Genomic DNA, 20,156 nt, shown 5'->3' with positions numbered 1-20,156 from the left:
TAAATTATATGTTGTAAGTTAAAAACGATAAGTTTCTTCAAGATTTGTTTTATAAAAATGATAAAACAAGTTTCTTACATAAAATTCTTTATGTAATAAATATTAAGTGATACCATTTTCAAAAATTATAATTTCCCTAAAATAAGAGAAAACTACATAGAAAAAACTTAAGACATTTCATTTTTCCTGATTTTCTATGTAGGTTGTGATCTCTTAATTTAATTAAAAATTACAATCGTTCATATATTTCATAAAATATGTATTTTATTTCTTTTCAAATGTTAAGGTAATGGAAAATAAAATTAGACCAATTAAGTAAAAAATATTTTATTTTATACTTTTCTGAAATAAGAGTTTTGATTTATATTAAATAATATATGAATTAAATATCACTGAACTTACTTCATATTAATACTTGAAGTTTGTATTTTGTTATGTCTAAACAATCTAAAACCTATACGTTATTTTGTAAAAAAATGTAAGTACAAGTACATAATTATACAAATAGTACAGTCATACGCAATAATAAGAATAACTTATGTAGCAAATTACAGATGGACGAAAAAATTAGATCCACAGTGATACATTCAAATACATAATAGTAAAATTTTATAAACATATAGTAATATAAAAGAACACCAAACACAAATGAATGCACGAATGATTTTTATTTTCGCCATGCGTGCTTATAAATTACTCAAGAAAATTTTATGCAGTTCCATCTGTATTTACTATAATGACAAAAATTAGACAAATAAACCAAACATTGTAACAGTAGTAATTAAATTTACAGATTAATTACAGTCTTATTATAGAATAACACTTACAGATAAAGTACGTAAAAGAATTTTCACAGATATTATATACATTTAGTATGATATTCATCTTATGTTGAAGGTATCCAAAGTATGTGTAAAAATTAAGGAAAACAAATTAAGGTATATATGTAAAATAAAATATATTAAAAATCAGTTTTTATATAAATAAAACGTGCGTTATATTTATTTTATAATGGATTTTTAGACAAATTTGAAGAATTGCTTGTGTTATTCTACAATAAGTGATTTGCTTATTATTAATAAGACTGTAAAAGTCTTGGTGTGTATCACATTTTGTACGATAGATAAATTCAACAATTGCAAGTCTTTTGTGAGTTATTTTATATTTATAACAATAATATGTCTACTATTCAACTCTTGGAGTTGGTATTTAAAACATATGCATATAGAAGCATATAAGTGGAAGAGTACAAGAAACATAATTTGACTGACTAATAAAGCATTATGCTGCATTCTTAATCTACACTTAAAGTTGTATCATTATGATATGACCAACAAAATATAAATCATAGCACGCATGTGATGATTTAAAGAACTAAGTTCCCTACATGTATCCATGTATCCCTACGTGTATTCTGAATTTATTCTGAGGTATCGCAATATTTTTTATATCAAAATTTCTATCAAAAAAAGTTCATATAAATGTAGTTATCATTTTTTTATTCAGTTAAAAATAACACTTACACCTTCATAGATACTATGAAGTATGCAATATAATATCTGAAATAATCTAAGTTTACATTTGTAAGTATATTGGCTACTATCTCAGCTTATTGGTAACACATGATAATAATTTACTTTCAATATGTATTTTACATGCTATTCATAAAAATATAGTTGTAATAATAAGATCTAATTATTCAACAGAGTCTTAATTAATATTATGTAAAATACAAGAAAAGAATCACATAGATCTTTTTTACTAATACAGTAGAGACTGTAATGAAAATGTAGAATAATGCAACTTACTGAATACTTTAGTTCTGAAATTGTATAATTGTAGTAACTGAATCATAATGCTATAAGTAGCATAATTTTACACATAAGCACTAAATATTTGCAGAAAAAGATACACTCTTTTTTACCTGCTTAAATACAATAATCATTTACACTATATATTTATAATTCAAGTATGAAATAACAAGTGAAGAAAAGCCATTTTAAAATACACTGCATTTCTTAGTTATCTTAAAAAATTCGTGTTTGTTATTTTCGAACTATGTAGTGTAAAAAATATATTTTAATAAAATCACTCTTCTGTTGCTATAGGTCACTTTATATAATATATTCAGTGCCTTAATAATATTAACTCAATTTACATGATATACAACTTATTTTTCACCTTGTACACGCTTATTAACAATATTCTTATTTACAATTGATTGATTCTTTTATATAGAATTTTTAAAATAATAATATACTTAGGTTTACAAAAGGTGACTTTGGGATTATTAATGATGCTTATTTATTAAATGAGTGACTGATGTAAATTATTTACAAATACTTTAACACAACAAATGAATTATAATCACATGTAATCAACTATCTACTATAATGCTTAACAATAAATAATTAGATACAATCATACATAAAGTATTTTGAAATATTGATATTGTCTTCTAGAAGAATGTTATCTTTTCATCTTTATGTTAGGTCACATGTCAAATAAAACAGATATCTCCTCTACATGAGTGCAATTTTTTATACAATTAAACTTTTAATAGATCTTATCTTCATATGATGATAATAGAATAGGAGGTAAGATGAACAGCTATGCACTCTTCATATAAATATGTCAGGAGAACACGCTTTTACTCTATTCCTAAACAAAAAAAAATATGTACGTTTATCATCTTCCAACAGAAATAATATTCAATTAAATTTGTAACATGAACTGTTTCTAACTTCATCATAAGTAAATATTATTAAAAAAAGATTAATTTAGTATTTTATTTAATATTTGTTAAATGACTTTGAACTTTATCTATTACCACTTTTCTTAACAATTTCTTTTAGCAATTATTTCCGATTTCTGCTATATACAGGTATCCTCCGTCTTTCATATTAAACGAATTTGGTTAACGCGGTTCGAGAAATTGGAAAATCCAACTGCCTTATAGAACGGAATGTAGTGGAAATTTATAAGTGCAAGCACCATCATTCGATATTTTTCTTTCGAGCAAACATGTGTCTTATCTCAGATTTACATATGGAATCTTTAAATAGTGAAATTTTTAATTCATTTTTAGTTCGTTAAGTATTAATCCTTTACATTCGAAAGATATTCGCTATAGGAAACTAGCAACCTGAAGCTTTTCTAATAAACAATCGATGATATTTTTTATGACTAACATAAACAGAAATCATACATAAATTAACGAAGTTCAGAAGACAATTTTGCAAGAAAAAAACTCCCTTGTTTAATGGTGTATGATGAAGATTATACAATATTAATGTGTAATATTTTCAATTAATTATTGATTATATTAACAAATATATTTCTCTTAGTTATGAAAAGAAAATTGTAAATTTCTGTTAATTTTTGGAATCTACCCCTATTTTTTGTACTAGAAATCTATAAATTATACTATGTACTAGTTATTGTATACTTTTTGTTTCGCATAACATGAGTTTGAACATAGCAACATCTTTTCGTAACCCAACTACCTTGTTATACGGGGGATACCTGTAATTTTTTGTTTTCAAACTACTTTTGAAGCTGGTTACAATGCTACATAATATGTATGTATTGTGTATGTAATAGAGCTCGTAATTAATATATTCGTACTTTCATTTATGTAGTTTTTAATACGTGAGTAAACTCGTGTATCAAACTATACGAATATACGTGTATTAACATATTCATATTTTATACAGTGAAACCTTTATATTTGTCCGTCCCTATATTTGTAAAATTTTTTCGACAAGAAAATGCTTCGATATTCGTTCAAAAATTGGATGTTTCTTACCAAAAGATTTTTACTGCATGATCGCTCTAGACCTGTGCCATCTGTTTTATAGAATATATCTCTGAATACACCTCTGAATACACATCTCTTAATATATTTTCTTGACCTTGCATGTAGATATTTCCTGGACCTACAATTCTTAAACCTATTTAAGGTAATCTAATACACGCTATGCTCTTCAAGTAGTTACTTGTTTCTCATTCAGCTCTGGCTAGCATCTTCTTAATTCTCAAGTCCTAATATTTGTAAGGAAGGAGGGTGTTCGGAATTGGTTGTTTCGGAATCGGGTGTTGGATTGCCAACGATACGTCAAGGGTAAGAATGAAAAGAACGATACGAAATGAACATGATCAAAACAGGAGGCGAGTGATGAACAAACCATTTAAGTTTATTGTCATAAAACGCAATTAAATTAAGATAACTAAGATAACAAAAGAACTTAAACTAATATTAAATGCCAAAAGGCAGTGAAAGAGCGTACGAGTATGTACAACGATTAAGTTTAACAATTAAGGTCATTTATTGACTCAATTCGAGGCTGAGGACAGATGACTTCCTGTTTCATTAATTCTTTTAAAAGAAAGTCAACTTTATATTCATCCGTTCTTTCAGAAACGGATATATATAACAAAACGGATACGGATGTATATAACAAATATATATAACAAAACTTTTATATATACATATACAAAATATCCCACTGTTTAAGCACATTTACGCAAGTAATTCGCAAAACAAATATATGATATTCTAGGTTGCAGATAGCAATAAAAACAAACATAATTTCGCTCAACAAAGTTTAGTCAAATAGTCGTGTATTTTGGTATAAAAGGAACTAATCTATTAACATTTTCTGATAACAGATGGTTCCCTTTTATCGTAACAATATTTCCAGCATGCTTGAAGAATATCATTTTGATACAATCGGTGTTGCTGATATCATTAAATTTTTTTTAGCAAGTTTTGAAGTTGTTGAATAGGTATTTATTTATGCTTGCCTTCATCATTTATACAGGACGAAACCGACATTATGTTGTTTTTTATTGTTACTTGCAACCTAAAATATCACGCATACATCCTTTTCGCAAATTATCTGCATAAATGCACTTAAATATTCAGGGGCGAGGTGTTTATTATTCACTAATAATTACACGAAATACAAAATCTGAATATGTTAATACATATGTACTCGTGTATCAAAAACTACGCGGATTAAAACAGATATTTATTTAATTACATATATACACATGTATCTTTAATACACATTTGAATCCATTACATTTAGTATATCCGCGCTTCCAATATGTGTAGCGCTGTACCTAATGTTTCTTTGTTTACAAAAGAAAACAAATAATAGATCTAGAAAAACATCTTAATATAAAATGAAATATTTATAATACAAACAAATATTTCGAACATTTGTAGTATAATCATAGCCTGCTTTTTAAACTATATAAAATATGTGGCTATATAAAATATATTTGACACACATGTCACAATGCATCATACAATTATTTTAAATTAGAAAAATATGAATAATTATTTAAAAATTAAGTATTACTTCTGAATTTTTCATATTATTTACAAAATTTGGTTGTGTCATTAAATTATTTTAATGCTTCTATTTAAAAGATATCATACTTAATAAATAATAGACTGATAATAAATTATGAAATATTAAAAACATAAAAAGGGGACTGATTGCAGCAACGATACTGTACATTCATTTTGAAACTTGTTTGAAAGCATATTTAATCCATTAAGCTTAAAAATATTCAATTTTAAAATTAATGATACACATAATTGCTACTAATGTATAAATATTTACATTTTGTAAATTTAAAAGAAATATTCAATTTATAGAAATATTTATTTAGAGTAATTTTATTTTTGAAACTATTGGAAACTTTTAGGTAGTTGTAACTATGAAATTAATTATTTAAATATAAATAATAAACATTTATACAAATATATTAATTACATTATTTTTACGTCATGAGATTATAATGGGGAAAAATAATATTCTTTCATTTAGTTACAACACAATCGCTATAATAAGATTATAGGTACATAATAACAAAATAGAGGAACATTGATGTAATTGTAAAAGAGTATGAATTATAAATAAACTTGTTGATTATGCATTTAAATATATCTCACTATATTATAAAATGTACTACATTTGATGAAAAATTAATATTTATTTTGTACTTTCAAGTTTTTTTAATATGAAATATGTTTAATATTTTCATGTATACAAGAATTGCAATATGAGATAAATATTTAAAATTATTAATCATTCTTTGCGTCGTACAACGTGAAAATGATATTATTAAAAAAATGAATCAACTATTTAAATGCTAAACATTAACATATATATTTGTATCTTTAAAAATGATAAAATATTTCCTAATATTAAAGATCATTTATCATAATTAAATTCAATTGTATTGTTTTCCTTAATACTTTTTATGCATGCTATGACAAAAAAGTTTCTGGATGAATGTGTTACTGTAAATCTAAACTACATATATTTATTTAATTCGAGAATTTTTATGTTTCTAATTATTTAAGAAAATTGTTAACAATAATATTCAAAATATCCAATACAATTAATTTCAAAAAACTCAAAAATACTAGCACGCTGTAAACTTAAGCAGTTGAAATGTTACAATATCAAAATTATGTGTAAGTATTATGTTTCCAAAAGATATTGAATATGCGAATTATGTACATGTTGTAAGGTATAATTTTTATACTATAAAATATGTTCTGCATTTGTTACGGCCAAATTAATTTTATGGTTTACCTTGCGACCCTGTCTTTTAGATGTCTTTCGTGAAACTTTTGACTCTCTAGTATCTTGTACTTGTTTATTGAGACCAAGTCTAAAACGCACAGGCACCTTTGAATCTAGAGTACTTTCATCTGCAAAAAAAACACAGATATATATTTATATAAAAAATACACAAAATGAAAACAATTTATATATTTGTTTCTTTTTATATTATTACTCACCATTATAATATACTATTAGTGTATCTAAATATATCAACCATGTAAATATACTATACAAATGTTCATGCAAGGAATGTTTCAGTCTAGACATGTTAATTCTTATAAAATTTTGCATAAATATAAAACGACGAAATATGTAAAAAATAACTATTTCTCCAAAAAATGTAATTTTAAAGTAGTTAAGTCTATCCTTGGTGTTTTCCTTTCCTAAATGCAATATCAATAATCATAGGACTAATAGTTACAAAAATAAATTGCATATATGAAACTTATTTATTAACGTATCAAACTCAATAAAGTAATAACGTGATTAAAAATATCTTCTTAGTTATTAAATTTTTAAAATATGCCTATGTCGTATCTTTAATCAGCATGAGTTTTTAATTGTCTACATACTAAGCTTTTTCATAATAATTATAGGACATATTGAAAACAAAACATAACAAAATCAACATATACAACCTATAAACTGTTCAAAATATTGAATACTTTGAAGAAATTGATTAAAGTTTGTGTGTATGTACAAAACTAAAGAAATTAATTTACTTCACTAACGTAACAAAATGACAAAAATGTTCATCTGTACCTTTGGAATCTATCTACAATGTATTTGTGTGAAGGTGATCAGTATAAATAAAAATATATTTGTATTTTCAACATCTGGAAAATTACATGACCGATTTTAATTATTTCGGGTTCCTAATCCTCTGGATTCTAAAAAACTCAAATATGTGTTGCTTTATTTATGTTTTGTAGAGTTGACTAAAAAATTTCAAATAATATCATAGCAAAATGTATCATTTCCGTAATCTGCATCACGGAACAAGTAAATGTTGTTCAAGACGTCTTTTTTAAACCATTTACCCAAAATTAAAATTTTACTATTTTGTAAATATGTACGTACATAAAAACTTTCTAGCGTATACGAGGAAAACGAAATAGGATCAAGAAATTTAATGATTGGTTTTAACACTTTACCGACCGATAGCCTATTAATCAGCTTTTTGTCGTCGACAATCTTTCTCATTATTGGAGCAGTAATTTGTTATTTAGTACTAAGGTATCTTGCTCAGTTGCATCAGTTGCGTTGCTTTGTAAGCTCCCACAGTTTTATACCAATTCGGAAAACTTACCGTTTGCGATGAACGAAAAGAATGGTATTGGAGAGTCTAAACCGAAACAGAGCCGGCGCCAGGGAGAATCTGCGCCTGAGCTGCCGGTCGGACGTGCGTATGCTGTTAAACCGCTAGCGGTCAGTAAATTGTTAACAAGGAAGTTTGAATAAAAAGATAGGCCAATGGAAAAACATGCTGTCTAAAATAAAATACGTTATTATGTTATATGCACATATACGGGTGCAATCAGCAGAAGATAATCGACTTTACAATACAAAGCCGGCAATGTCAGCATTACAGATCGCTTCGCTGCCTGGTATATTCCGAAGAAATAATTGAATAGCAAACGTAGACCAATAATATGAGCAAAATTGACATTGCGTACCACTAGGTAAGCAGTAAGAAAAGACGAAGTTCGAACGCCCGGGGCGATCGCCTGTCCTTCGTCACCTTCGATTATGGAAAAGCAGGCATCAAACTTAAGAGCGCTATAAATTAAGCCCTCATCCGCATGGTGTGTGAGCCAGCGGTCCTGACATCTTGCGATTGCGATTGCCTGGGTTCTAGGAAGAGATAAAACACAGACCAGCGGCCTCTGACTTTCTGCGTGGCTGCGACACCGAGGGTACTCGGCATTCATTGTACAATCGCCACTACGGACGAATGTAAAAGCAAAACCACGCAAGTTCATCATTTTCCAAGTTTACAGAACGTGCTGTAAACAGATCTACCGTGAATTCGCTTTTAGTGCTTCGTACAAAGCAGTACTGGAAATTATTATTTCTTTGGAAACTTTGCCAGGTCTAAAATGGACATTGTGGACAATAATAAACTCACGTAGGCAGCGTCGCACTAAGTTGTTCCTGTTTTATTCATCTCAGTCCTACCATTCCTTTTAAAACGAGGTATATATGTATCGGTATTGGATAGAGCGTATAAAAATCTCCGACTGACATTGCCCGAGCAAAGCCGATTCTGTCATTACGCCCTGCAGATTGCGCCCGTAACATATATAATTCTGCATTTTTTAGTAAACTAATGTTTTTTAATTGCCAGTTCAGAAATAAAAGTGCGATATGTAAGACATCGACATATGAAGAATAGGTGAACGAACTGATATTTATATCCCATCCATTGAACTATAATGCGGTATTGAGACGATTCTGTTCCGAAAACAGAAAGATATTTGCATATTACCATTCATATTTTATTTATGCCATCAGTTCACATTCAGTACTGTTATCCATTAAATGAAACTTATCCTGCCTTATTATTATATAAAAATAATAAGGAAACATCGTATTTTGTATTCGGAATATTAAAACAGAGAAAAATCTATAAAGAGTATTTAACAGTATCTAAAGTATCAAATTAAATTTAGTCACAAATCAAATATTATTTGAATAAATACACTAATTTAATTGAAAATGACCAAATACTTGAACAAAATATCAAAGATAGGTACAGAAAAATGTTTCGGAAGAAAGTTATAATATATCGCAAAATATAGATCACGCTGATTTTCACAATTATCGGAGATGGATAACTGATTCATTTTGTATTGAATGACGAACAATTTTTTTTAAATTTATGATTAAGTTTCGGATTTTTAAGAAAAAAAGAAGAGTATCATATTTATGAATATTATGGTGACATACAAAATAAAACGACATTATTAAGAAAAGGTATAACACATTAAACAAAAATTTGCGAAACTAAATCTAATCAAAAACTAACTTATTTACACACCGATTATATTATGAACTAAGAAGGCCATTAAAAATTTTCATAAGTAATCAGTATCTATGTGAAAATACATATTCTCAATTTTTTACTTAGGACCATATATATACAAAAATTTGCAATATAATAAGTAATAGAAACAAAAATAATAATAATAAGTAATATAAAAATATACACACCTTCAGAATCGTGTATGTCAGATATTGACCTATGAAGAACCGTAACCCGTCGAACTTCTTTTTGATTAGCTACAAAATAAAAATATGTGAATTAAGAAAATAAATTTAAATATTATATCAAACTAAGAAATGTTTATATTAATTTATAAGAAAAAATTATTGATGTACTTCTAATATTGAAATTTGTTTGTTTTACTGAAATGGTACTATTTACAGATGTTTGATGTCAAATTTTTAATAACTGATATAATGAAGTATGTTTTGAATAATTGATATAATTTGTAATTTAATTTGTAAATTATACATTATATCAAATATCATAAAAGATCATGGTAAACAAAACTTTTTTAAGGGTAAAATATGTCAAAATCAGTTACTAAAATTTCGAATCGATAGCTTAGTAAGCTTTTATCCCATAAATATATATGTATATAAAGTTCCTAAATGTTTACACCTCTACATATTACGCCCTATGCTATTATGTCAAAAATGCATATAATCATATTATTATCATTAATATTCATATTATTATGGTATTCCATTGGGTTTTTCACTATATTAAGGCACAAGTAACAAGAAAAGTTTGGCAATATTCATATACAACAATTTATAAAGAACTAGCTGTTACCCACGACATCGTCCACGTAGAACTGACATGAATTTGACTTCACGATTCGAGATTATTTACAGTCGTTTGTAATGGAAATTCAAAAATCAATATAATAATAGATAACAGAAATCAATATAATAAATAGTATTCAAGAAATATTTGTAGGAAATGACTATCGGCTGTCGACCGGGCAAGACGCAATTATACTATGGAAACCAAGTTGCGTTAATCAAACTTGAGTCGCGTTTATGTTCATTGTTCGGTTCTCTGAGGAGCAAGCATAATAAAATATAGTCTATGTCCATCTAGAAGAAATATAATTTCCAATAATGAAAGAATTATACAAATCGGTTAAATAGTTTCTGCGATTACTTCTGACACACACACATATGTAGGTATCTACGTACAGACCTTCTCTCTTTATGTCAGTGTAAATTCGTATAAATAATTTAGCATTTATATTTGTATAAGAATGATTTTGTTCATTAGCTTGATATCTATTTCTTTCAGAGTATCATGATATATTGAACTATGGATTTTTTTAAAACAAAACACATTCGGTCAACTTCATTGGTCAACAGAAGTGTAACCATTTAGAGGGAATTCAAATGATACAGCTTTTGTCTACAAGTATACAAGTATACAAGTTTAATAGAAATTAGAAATTTTCATGTATTACTTACTTTTTTCATCCGCTTTAACTAAATGTCTTTGATTCACTTTTGCATTACTTTTGACAACTCTGAAAAAAAGATCACATTTTCATATCAAAAATATGTTAAAAATTCCAAAAAGATATATATTAAGAAGAAAATATAGATATTTTCTCTATACAAATATGTATATAACACATATGTATATCACTTATAACTATGTAAACATATTTGTTAAACTGTCCATATAATAACAAAACAAATTGAAGAGTTTCTTGTTTACTTTTGATAATAAATAAATGTGTACGTATTTCATTAGAAAAAGAGAAATGTAATACAAAATAAAAGCAGTATTAAAAGGAAATGTAAATTTTATTTAATTTAATTATGAAATATTTCAGAAAAAACTACTTATTGTTATTGTTATTTATATGTATAATGTCAAATACAAAAATATATAATGAAGTTAAATTTCTCAGAAAGCTTTTATATAATGTAGTTTCAAATACATGTAATTAATCTTTTCTCAGTTATCATAATTACACGACACTTCAATATGTTTAGCAATATTTTATGTCAATAAAAATACATTATGTTAATCTTAATTTATCAGATATAGCATGTATTTTTCATAAATATACCACTTCTCAAGAATATTTATACACATCTTTTTGTAAGTAAAAGTTTAAAAAGTATACAAGATGTCCTATGGAAATAAAGACAATTAAAAAGCTTGAAAAATATAAAGAGATATGCAAAAATATTTTGGACCAAAATTATAGGACATGAAAAATAACTTATAATGCTACTATTTATTTGACTTGTGATAACCTTAAAAAACTGCAAAAAAGTCATAATTAAATTTTAAAAGACTTATATTTTTTATTGCATATTCTTGTATCTAATACTGAAACGTTTCCAAAACATTACTCATTTCTATCTTGCACAAACCACATTTTCAAGATACCAACTTTTAAATTGCATACCATCATGAGTATCACTCTATATAGACCACAAGAAGATTATCCAGTCTGACTTTTTACATCATATATAACTGCTTCAATATAACATAACTGCTGATAACATATTAACTTTGAAAATTTATATCTTAAGAATGACTTACACAAAAGACTCAAGTAGGTAGAAATTTGAAAACACTCCAATATTGGGTATAGTAATATACAATAACAAAGTATGTTTCCATGACTTTCCAAGATTATCATAAATTCAAATAAATATTGACATCATCTGCCTTTCTTAATATCTAACTTTCATCGGAAATATTTTTCCGCATTTTTCATATTTCCGTAAGATTTAATTATATCCATTTAAACTAAATATACTATTAGAAGCTTTTAACTTAAAAAAAAAAAAAAATAGAAAGATTTTATGTTTCTGTAGTAGAAAATTTAATTCATATAGTATATCATAAATACTTACTCATTAACAACTCCCTTAAAAGCAGACTGTACTAATCTCGCAGATTGAATTGGCACTGTCCTGTTTAATCTTTCTGCTCGTCTTCTACTTAACTCGGTTCGTAAATCACTTTCTTTATCAACTACTAGATCTTCAAAAATGGCATCCATATCCTCACTTGATCCATCCGAAATAACATCTTTACGCTTCTTACACTTCTTATCTTTTCCAATACGTTCAGAAAGAGGAAGTTCATTTTTTAATTTTCCCACTTGATACAATTCCTTGTCGCGTTTCTTCTTCTTTTTTGAGGATCTTTCTTTTTCTGGATTTTGAGTTTCTAAATCTAAACATGAATTAACAGAACTCGTAATAGCAATAGGAGAAGCATTTTCTATGCTTTGTTCAAACTCTTCAAACTCGTAATGAGTATCTAAACATAAATCTGTTTCTTGAATATCATAATCCTCTGTAATTTTGTTAAGTTTTCTTACATTTCCTGTCTGAATATCTCCTTCTTCTAGCGATTCTACCTTCTTACTTGTATTTTCTTTTTTATTTAATTTAATCTTTTTATTTGCATTAATTGGATCTATGGGCTTTGTAGATTCAAATTTTCTTCGTCTGGCTTCTAATACAGGATCATTAATTATATCAGCAGTTTCTTTTTCTATCATAGTAGCATCTTCAAAACTTTCTTCTTTATGTTTTGTTTTTACACGATTTATTTCTGGAGATACCCTACTTTTAATTATCGGGGATGATTCCTTGGCATATGATGGACTACATGTTCCATCTGGAGTAATAGATCGTGGTCCATGTTTTCGAGATAGTTCTTTAGGCGACCATCTTGGAGATCTTTTTCGTCTAGGAGATAGACGAGGTGAATTCCTAGGTGATGACCATGGTGATCTACGTGGTGATAATCTTGGTGACCTCGATCGCGGTGACATTCTTCGTGGTGATATTTTTGGTGACATTAAACGTGACGATCCTCTTCGAGGGGACAACCCAGGAGATTTTGATTTAGGTGATAATCTACGCGAGGGTGATATTCGTCTTGGAGATATTTTAGGTGATCTTGATCTTAGCGGTGACCTAGATTGAGGAGATAATCTCAATGGCGAAAATCTTGGAGAACGTGAACGTGCCAACCTCGGAGACTTAATTATGGATATTTTAGGTGAACGTATTGGTCTAGGAGATCTGGAATGCGGCGAAAGTTTCGGAGATCTTCCTCTTGGAGACAGACATCTCTTAATAGGTGATCTCATTGGAGACTTATTTGGAGATCTACGTGGTGATAATCGTGGTGATCTTGATCGTGATGAAAGCTTAGGTGATCGTGATCGCGGAGAATAACGTACTGGAGACTTTCGAGGCGATCTATACCTAGTCATTTCTCGCTGAGATTTTTTTGACTGCCTACTAGGTGATCTTCTAGGAGATCTTCTAGGTGATTTCTTTCTTGATCGGGATCTTGGTGATAATGATCTACGTTTTTGTGAAATTCGATTAACTGTATGTGGAGATATAGATCGTCTTTCACTTTTTATGATGATTGTTGCTGGTGCTGGACTATAACTTTCTTTTCGAATATTGCTATCTTCTGTTCTGTTTTTCTGGCTTATATTCCTATTTATCTCATCTTTTTTCATAGATTCTCTGTTTTCTTTTTTGTTACTTTTCTTTTCTTTCCTTTCGGACGGTTTATCAACATTCATTTCTCTTTCCATTTCATCCATTAAGCGCTCTAAGCTATCTTCCTCTTCAAGATCAGCCATTATAATGATATCATCATCATCATCATTGACTCCACCTTGATCTTCCTCAGCCTTTTTTAAGTTTTCCACAGTTTCCATCTGATTTTCAACCATTGTGGATATTTTATCACCTACACCATCTTTCTTAACATTTTCTGATTTTGTAACTGTATTTTTTTGTTCTTTATTATCTTCTTCGTCGGAACCACTTCCATTATCTTTGAAACGATGAAATTTTGTTACTTCTAAAAATATTATTTTTATATAGTATTTAAGAGAAAACGTAAAAGACATGACTATTATTTATATTAGATTATTTTTACATACCAGTAGAATAAGACTCAATACTGGGAACAATTTTTTCTACTGAGCAAGCTAAATCAGTTTGCTGCAGCACAGGACGTTCATCTAGAGGAATTATTGCTATCAAATTTGGATTACGTGGACTTTGATAATATACATTCTGTAAACAATATGTAATATTTAAATAAAACTCATAGAATATTTGCTAATAAAAAAACTTAACTTTATATATAAACTAAATATTTGTAATAAAAATTTAATCTATACTCTTTTCTTTATAATTGTATTCATTTCTACCATTATTTAAACTATTATTCAAGTTACTTATGTCTCTCATATTGTAAACAACAAATACTGAAATATGAATTTTGATTAATAATTCTCGACTTCATAAACTAAAATTTCATCAAAATTCAAGATCAAATATTGTGTATATTATATTAGATTGTAATTTGTATCATAATGAAACAAATTTCAATTTTTAAAAGTATCAATTATCTGTGATATAATCAAAAAAATACTTCAAAATAAGTCAAGGTAATAAAGACTTTGAAAATGAACTGAGCTGAGTTAAGCAAAGTTAAACACATAGAGATATCTGCTATCTGATATAACAAATTTCACTAAAAATATCAAAAGTTATGTGCAATTGAATTATATTCATGGTATGTATTTTAAATAAAAAAAAATTATAGTATGCATTAAACAATAATTTTGTAAGAACTTCATAACATGCATGTTATTAAAGATATTTTTAAATAGAGAAAAATTATATTTTATATTGTTTGTATACAATATATTCTGTATAATTAAATTAGTTTTTTATTAAGTTATAATATTATGATTAGACTGCAGATTTTTATGCATTTACAGAAAATTTTAAAATGTATATGCAAAGAATATATGAAATACTGAAAATAGAACTCTCGTCGTAATATTTAGTAGGTAAAACATATCTCTACATAGGTATCACTTCTTTAGTTATGTTCAATGCTATGCTACATAGTGTTGAAGGAGGCTAAGGGAAAAAAGTGAGGATCAGGTTAAGGGTGAAAGCATGAAAATTTAAGGAAGAGGTAAAAAGGGAGGTGAAAAAGAGTCTAGTGAAGGAATGCCTCCACGGAGGAAAGAGAAGAATATCTGAGAATGAACAGGATTAACACAGCAAGAATACAGTTAAGAAGGAAAAGAGGGGAAACATGTCAAGGAAATTAAAAGAGAAACAAAAAGATACGAAAATAAGTGCAATACAATAAGATTATGCAATTAAAATATAACCAAAGATACAACTATATAAAGACTGTACAACTGCCCAAATACTTAAGTAGAGAAGGAAAAGAAGAAAGTCAGCAATTGCTGACGCAAGTAAGATGTGGATTGATGGAGACACGGAACAGATACTGGAAGGAAACTGAAAAAGGTGAAAATGAAAAAAGAAGTGCGAGGAAGTAGAATGGGGGATCAGTACATGGAAGATAGTAATGAAACAACACACAAGGCTATAGACTGGATAAGGAAGTTGAATAAAAACAAGCAAGAAAGAGCAAGGAGAGAAGGGTATCTAGGGCAATAGGCTAATTCAGAAATGTGATGTAAAAGAATTTAATAGAAAATGACGAATTAATTTAGAAATATGCGTGTGAATGAATCAAAAAATTCTATATTAATACTCCAAAAATAAAAAAATGTATTATCATAACATCCCTTTTTTAAAAAAGAATAATCGATATTTTAGATAATTTTGAAAAATATCTAAAAAAGAATTCTAATTCAGAAAAATTCACCTGTATATGAAATAAGTTATTACTAACTAACACTGATGTTTTTAAAATTTCAAAAACTATTTTACACAAAAAATTTTTTTAATGAGAAATACGAAATATTTGTAAATAATTCTTTCATAAGGTTTCTAAAACCTTCTATAGTTTTTATAAAACTGATAAATTTACTCTTTACATTTAATTATTTTGTAATAACAGTTAGATATATATATATATCTATTATTATATATCAATATTGAAAGCATTAATTTAAAACTAACAAAATAGACCAATATTATTTGACATACATAGTTAAAGCATAATATTTAAATATTATACTTTATTTTATTAAATATATAAAATATACAATTACTTCAAGAAACTCATTTTACATAAAAGATATATTTTCTTTAATGGGAACATCATTAAGGTGTTGATATAAGATTATATATTATGTAAAATATTGTTAAGTTATTGATATTATAAGATATATTACTTTAATTTTATTCACAAATGAGATCTTTTATGTAATTCTATTTTTGTTTGCACTGTAAATTGCTAATCACTGTAAAAAAAGTAGAGACTGAAAATAATAGAAAACTTTTGAACAATTCTTATTTTTCAATATTTTAATTCTTAAAGTTTAAAATAATATGATTTTTTACATTAGAATATTATTCTGAAATATTTCTATTAAAAGTAAATATATTTTGATGTATTTATGAACAATTGAAATGCAAAATATATAGTTATAATATAAGTAAATTTAATATTCTATCATATGAAACTTTGTACACAAAATTACCTAAGTATACAAAATTTTATATATTTGATTGTAATATAAATAACTCCGGTTAAATAAAGAAAAATATTCAGTTTAATCGAATTGATTTATGTTACAACCTAAAGTTGCCTTCTAATAATAATAAACTTCAAAACAATCTTATTCAATATTTTTGCCTTTACAAGATTTTAAAAAGAATTTACATAAAATGAGCATATACATTACATTATTTCAAAATTAGAATGTTTAAATTTTAAATAATCTATTCTTTATAAAATTTATTGTAAGACATATGTTATTCTTTGTTCATAATCTTACATACATAATTGTCTTAATAACATAATATTTCTTTTTAATTACTAATTAATCAAAATTGAAAACAAAGATAGTTTTCTATCTTCTATTCTATATAAAAAGTTTCCATTTTCCTGTAATGGATAATAACATCAATAATGACTGGATAAAATATATAGAAACCTCTATTGTCTTAGGTAGATTTTAAATAAATTTCACAGTAAAATATTTAAAATGGCTTGATAAACAATTAAATTAATATTTATAAATTATTTTATCTCAACATACATTGCTAAAAAATATATAGCAGCTGATTGTTAAAAATTAGATGCAGTCAGATTAGGGCTAACAAAATTTCTAAAATGTCAATTCATAAGTATCATAGCTATAATTAAAAACTTACGCCATTCTGTCGCTGTTGCATTCGGTTATGAAAATATCCTCTTCGTAAAGGTCGTTGACTCTTATACGATGTGTGAGATGTTTGTATTACATCTGAAACAGTTTTCTGTGGTGGGGGTTGCTTTTTATTATGTACAGTGTCTTTAGTCCTTAATGATTGAAGAGCCGCAAGTCTTAAAGCTTCCAAATCTTCGTCATCCTCATCATCATTCTTTGTATTTTGTTGGGAAGGTATAATCATCTAGATGAAACAATAAATTTAATTTCAATATATGAAACACACATCTAAAATTTTTCAGTAATAAACATAATTACATAATTTTATAACAACATATTACTCTAAACATTAAAAGTAAAATATAACAATACCATTATTATATATATCAACATAATAAAATTGTTTACACAAACCGTTTTCTAACAAACAGTAATTAAACAAAATTATAATACACAGTACTTCCTTTACAATATTGTTTAATGATATATATATGAACAAGTTTAGTCACTATCGAAACAAAAAACATTATAAATTAATTTATGCATTATTAATTTTTAAATAATTTTGGGGTATCTTTAACATATAGTTTGTGACGACGTTATATACATTATATATTCAATTAATAATTAAATAATAAAGTATGTTCATTTATTAATTATTATAATATATTTGTGCTTACCTTTTGACGATAATCCATTTTATCCAAGTTGTAATTGTAGAAAAATCTGCAGTTGACACCAGTAACAGGAAGGTCCAGCAATTGCATTAATAACTTTATACGTTGCGCGTAGAATATGATTTTATCTCACAAATAATCACAATTTGTATTACAAATACATCGCAAAATTAAGCATTCCTTTTGATCAATCTTTTGATAATTATAAATCCTACGGACAATGTTGCACACTTTGTTACCCCCCACCACATATAAATAAAAATGGCGTGAGCGCTCATAAAATCAAAGGTCTTCGATCTACATATTACACGATGTACGACCAGCTATAGATTTCTTATTCTCTGTTAAGTCCATTTTCATTAATTTTATGTAATGTACTTTCATAAAAGTTATAACTTTTTTCTTGAATAGAAATATGGTTAGTACTATATCAATTATGAAATTATTAATCACATTTCAAATTAATCAGTTTAATAACATTTAGTTCACAATGATGATATATTACTCTAAATGTAAATTTAACTATAAAAACTACAGCAGAAATCGCAAACGGTAATTTTTTAAATTATACATATAACACTAAATTATTATTACATATTTATATGTATATATATGATTATATTTTTTATTATAATAAAAAATAAATACTTTTCGATTATCATACGGTGTATGTTATGAAATAATTACTAAAATTACACATATATTATATACATATATTAAGTTAGAATGTTTTTCAAAAATTTGTAAGAGTAAACCAACGAATGTTTAAATATATCTTTAAAGCAAAAACTTTAGGTATTCCTTTTACTTGTATGAAATTAATAAATGTAGCCTTAATTATTATCTTTATGTCTGCTACTCAATAAATAAACTATGTATATTTTTATATTTAATGACGATATATTTTTCCTTTTTATTTATCTATACAAATTTTATACTCACATTATTTTATATATATTAAATACATATTTATATTTACTTTGAAAATTATTTACGTTTTAAATCTTAAAACGAAATAAGGTTTTTTATTCTTTTAAATAATGAGATTAGATAATCGTTTAATACAATCTTTATGAAAGGAATCATTTATTGGATTTTTGTATTATTTAGAATTCAGTTTCTTTCATTGCATTAACAATAAGTTAAAGAAATGCTATTATGTTTAGTAGGCGTTATAGTGGGTAGTATTATGATTAGGTTTAAAATATAATTGCAATTAATTTTTTATAGGTTATAAGGATAAAATTAAGTAACAAATAGGAATGTCTTATATTTATACATGTAGCTTCCTATCATAGGTACGGCTATAAAACAGATATCTCCGATTAAGATTTTGTTTGATATAATGATATTAATATGCATATTATGGATACATAATATAATTATACGTATATAACATAAATTTAAGTCTTAAGCTCGGTCTCCACCGTTTAAGAAGTATGCAGATGTGAAACTGAAAATTTTTAGCATATTTTACAAGTTAGTATAATGCCATATTGCTTCTATCCGTAATCTGATTGGTCTGCACAGATAAGCATTGAACTGAAATTTGTTGAACATTAGTTTGTACTAGCGTAATCGGCCGCTTAACGGCAGCCAGAGAATAAAACACTCCAAACGTAATCCAATAC

The 20,156-nt window shown here is 26.6% G+C and overlaps 1 protein-coding gene across 3 annotated transcripts; it reads right to left on the bottom strand.

The window, feature by feature from the left end:
- Positions 1-1,482: 1,482 nt before the first annotated feature.
- LOC117161358 (uncharacterized) lies at positions 1,483-18,789 on the bottom strand. 3 transcript variants are annotated; one of them, XM_033342818.2, is made up of 8 exons: positions 18,529-18,789; positions 17,853-18,092; positions 14,636-14,771; positions 12,567-14,553; positions 11,157-11,215; positions 9,864-9,932; positions 6,618-6,736; positions 1,483-2,661 (listed from the first exon to the last, which is right to left on the bottom strand). In XM_033342818.2, exons 1-8 carry the CDS (start codon positions 18,613-18,615, stop codon positions 2,656-2,658), a joined length of 2,703 nt encoding a protein of 900 aa, XP_033198709.1. In that variant the 5' UTR covers positions 18,616-18,789; the 3' UTR covers positions 1,483-2,655. The 3 variants fall into 3 exon arrangements, with proteins under 3 accessions (XP_033198709.1, XP_033198708.1, XP_076473883.1); XM_033342817.2 differs by lacking the exon at positions 1,483-2,661 and having other exon boundaries at positions 4,176-6,736; XM_076617768.1 differs by lacking the exon at positions 1,483-2,661 and having other exon boundaries at positions 4,176-6,736; positions 12,567-14,526.
- Between the last annotated feature and the right edge of the window lie 1,367 nt (positions 18,790-20,156).

Source organism: Bombus vancouverensis, chromosome 4 (genome assembly GCF_051014615.1).
Source record: "Bombus vancouverensis nearcticus chromosome 4, iyBomVanc1_principal, whole genome shotgun sequence".
NCBI classification, from domain to species: Eukaryota; Metazoa; Arthropoda; class Insecta; order Hymenoptera; family Apidae; genus Bombus; species Bombus vancouverensis.
The sequence above is the reverse complement of the archived record's forward strand: the minus strand, read 5'-3'. Positions and strand labels throughout refer to the sequence as shown.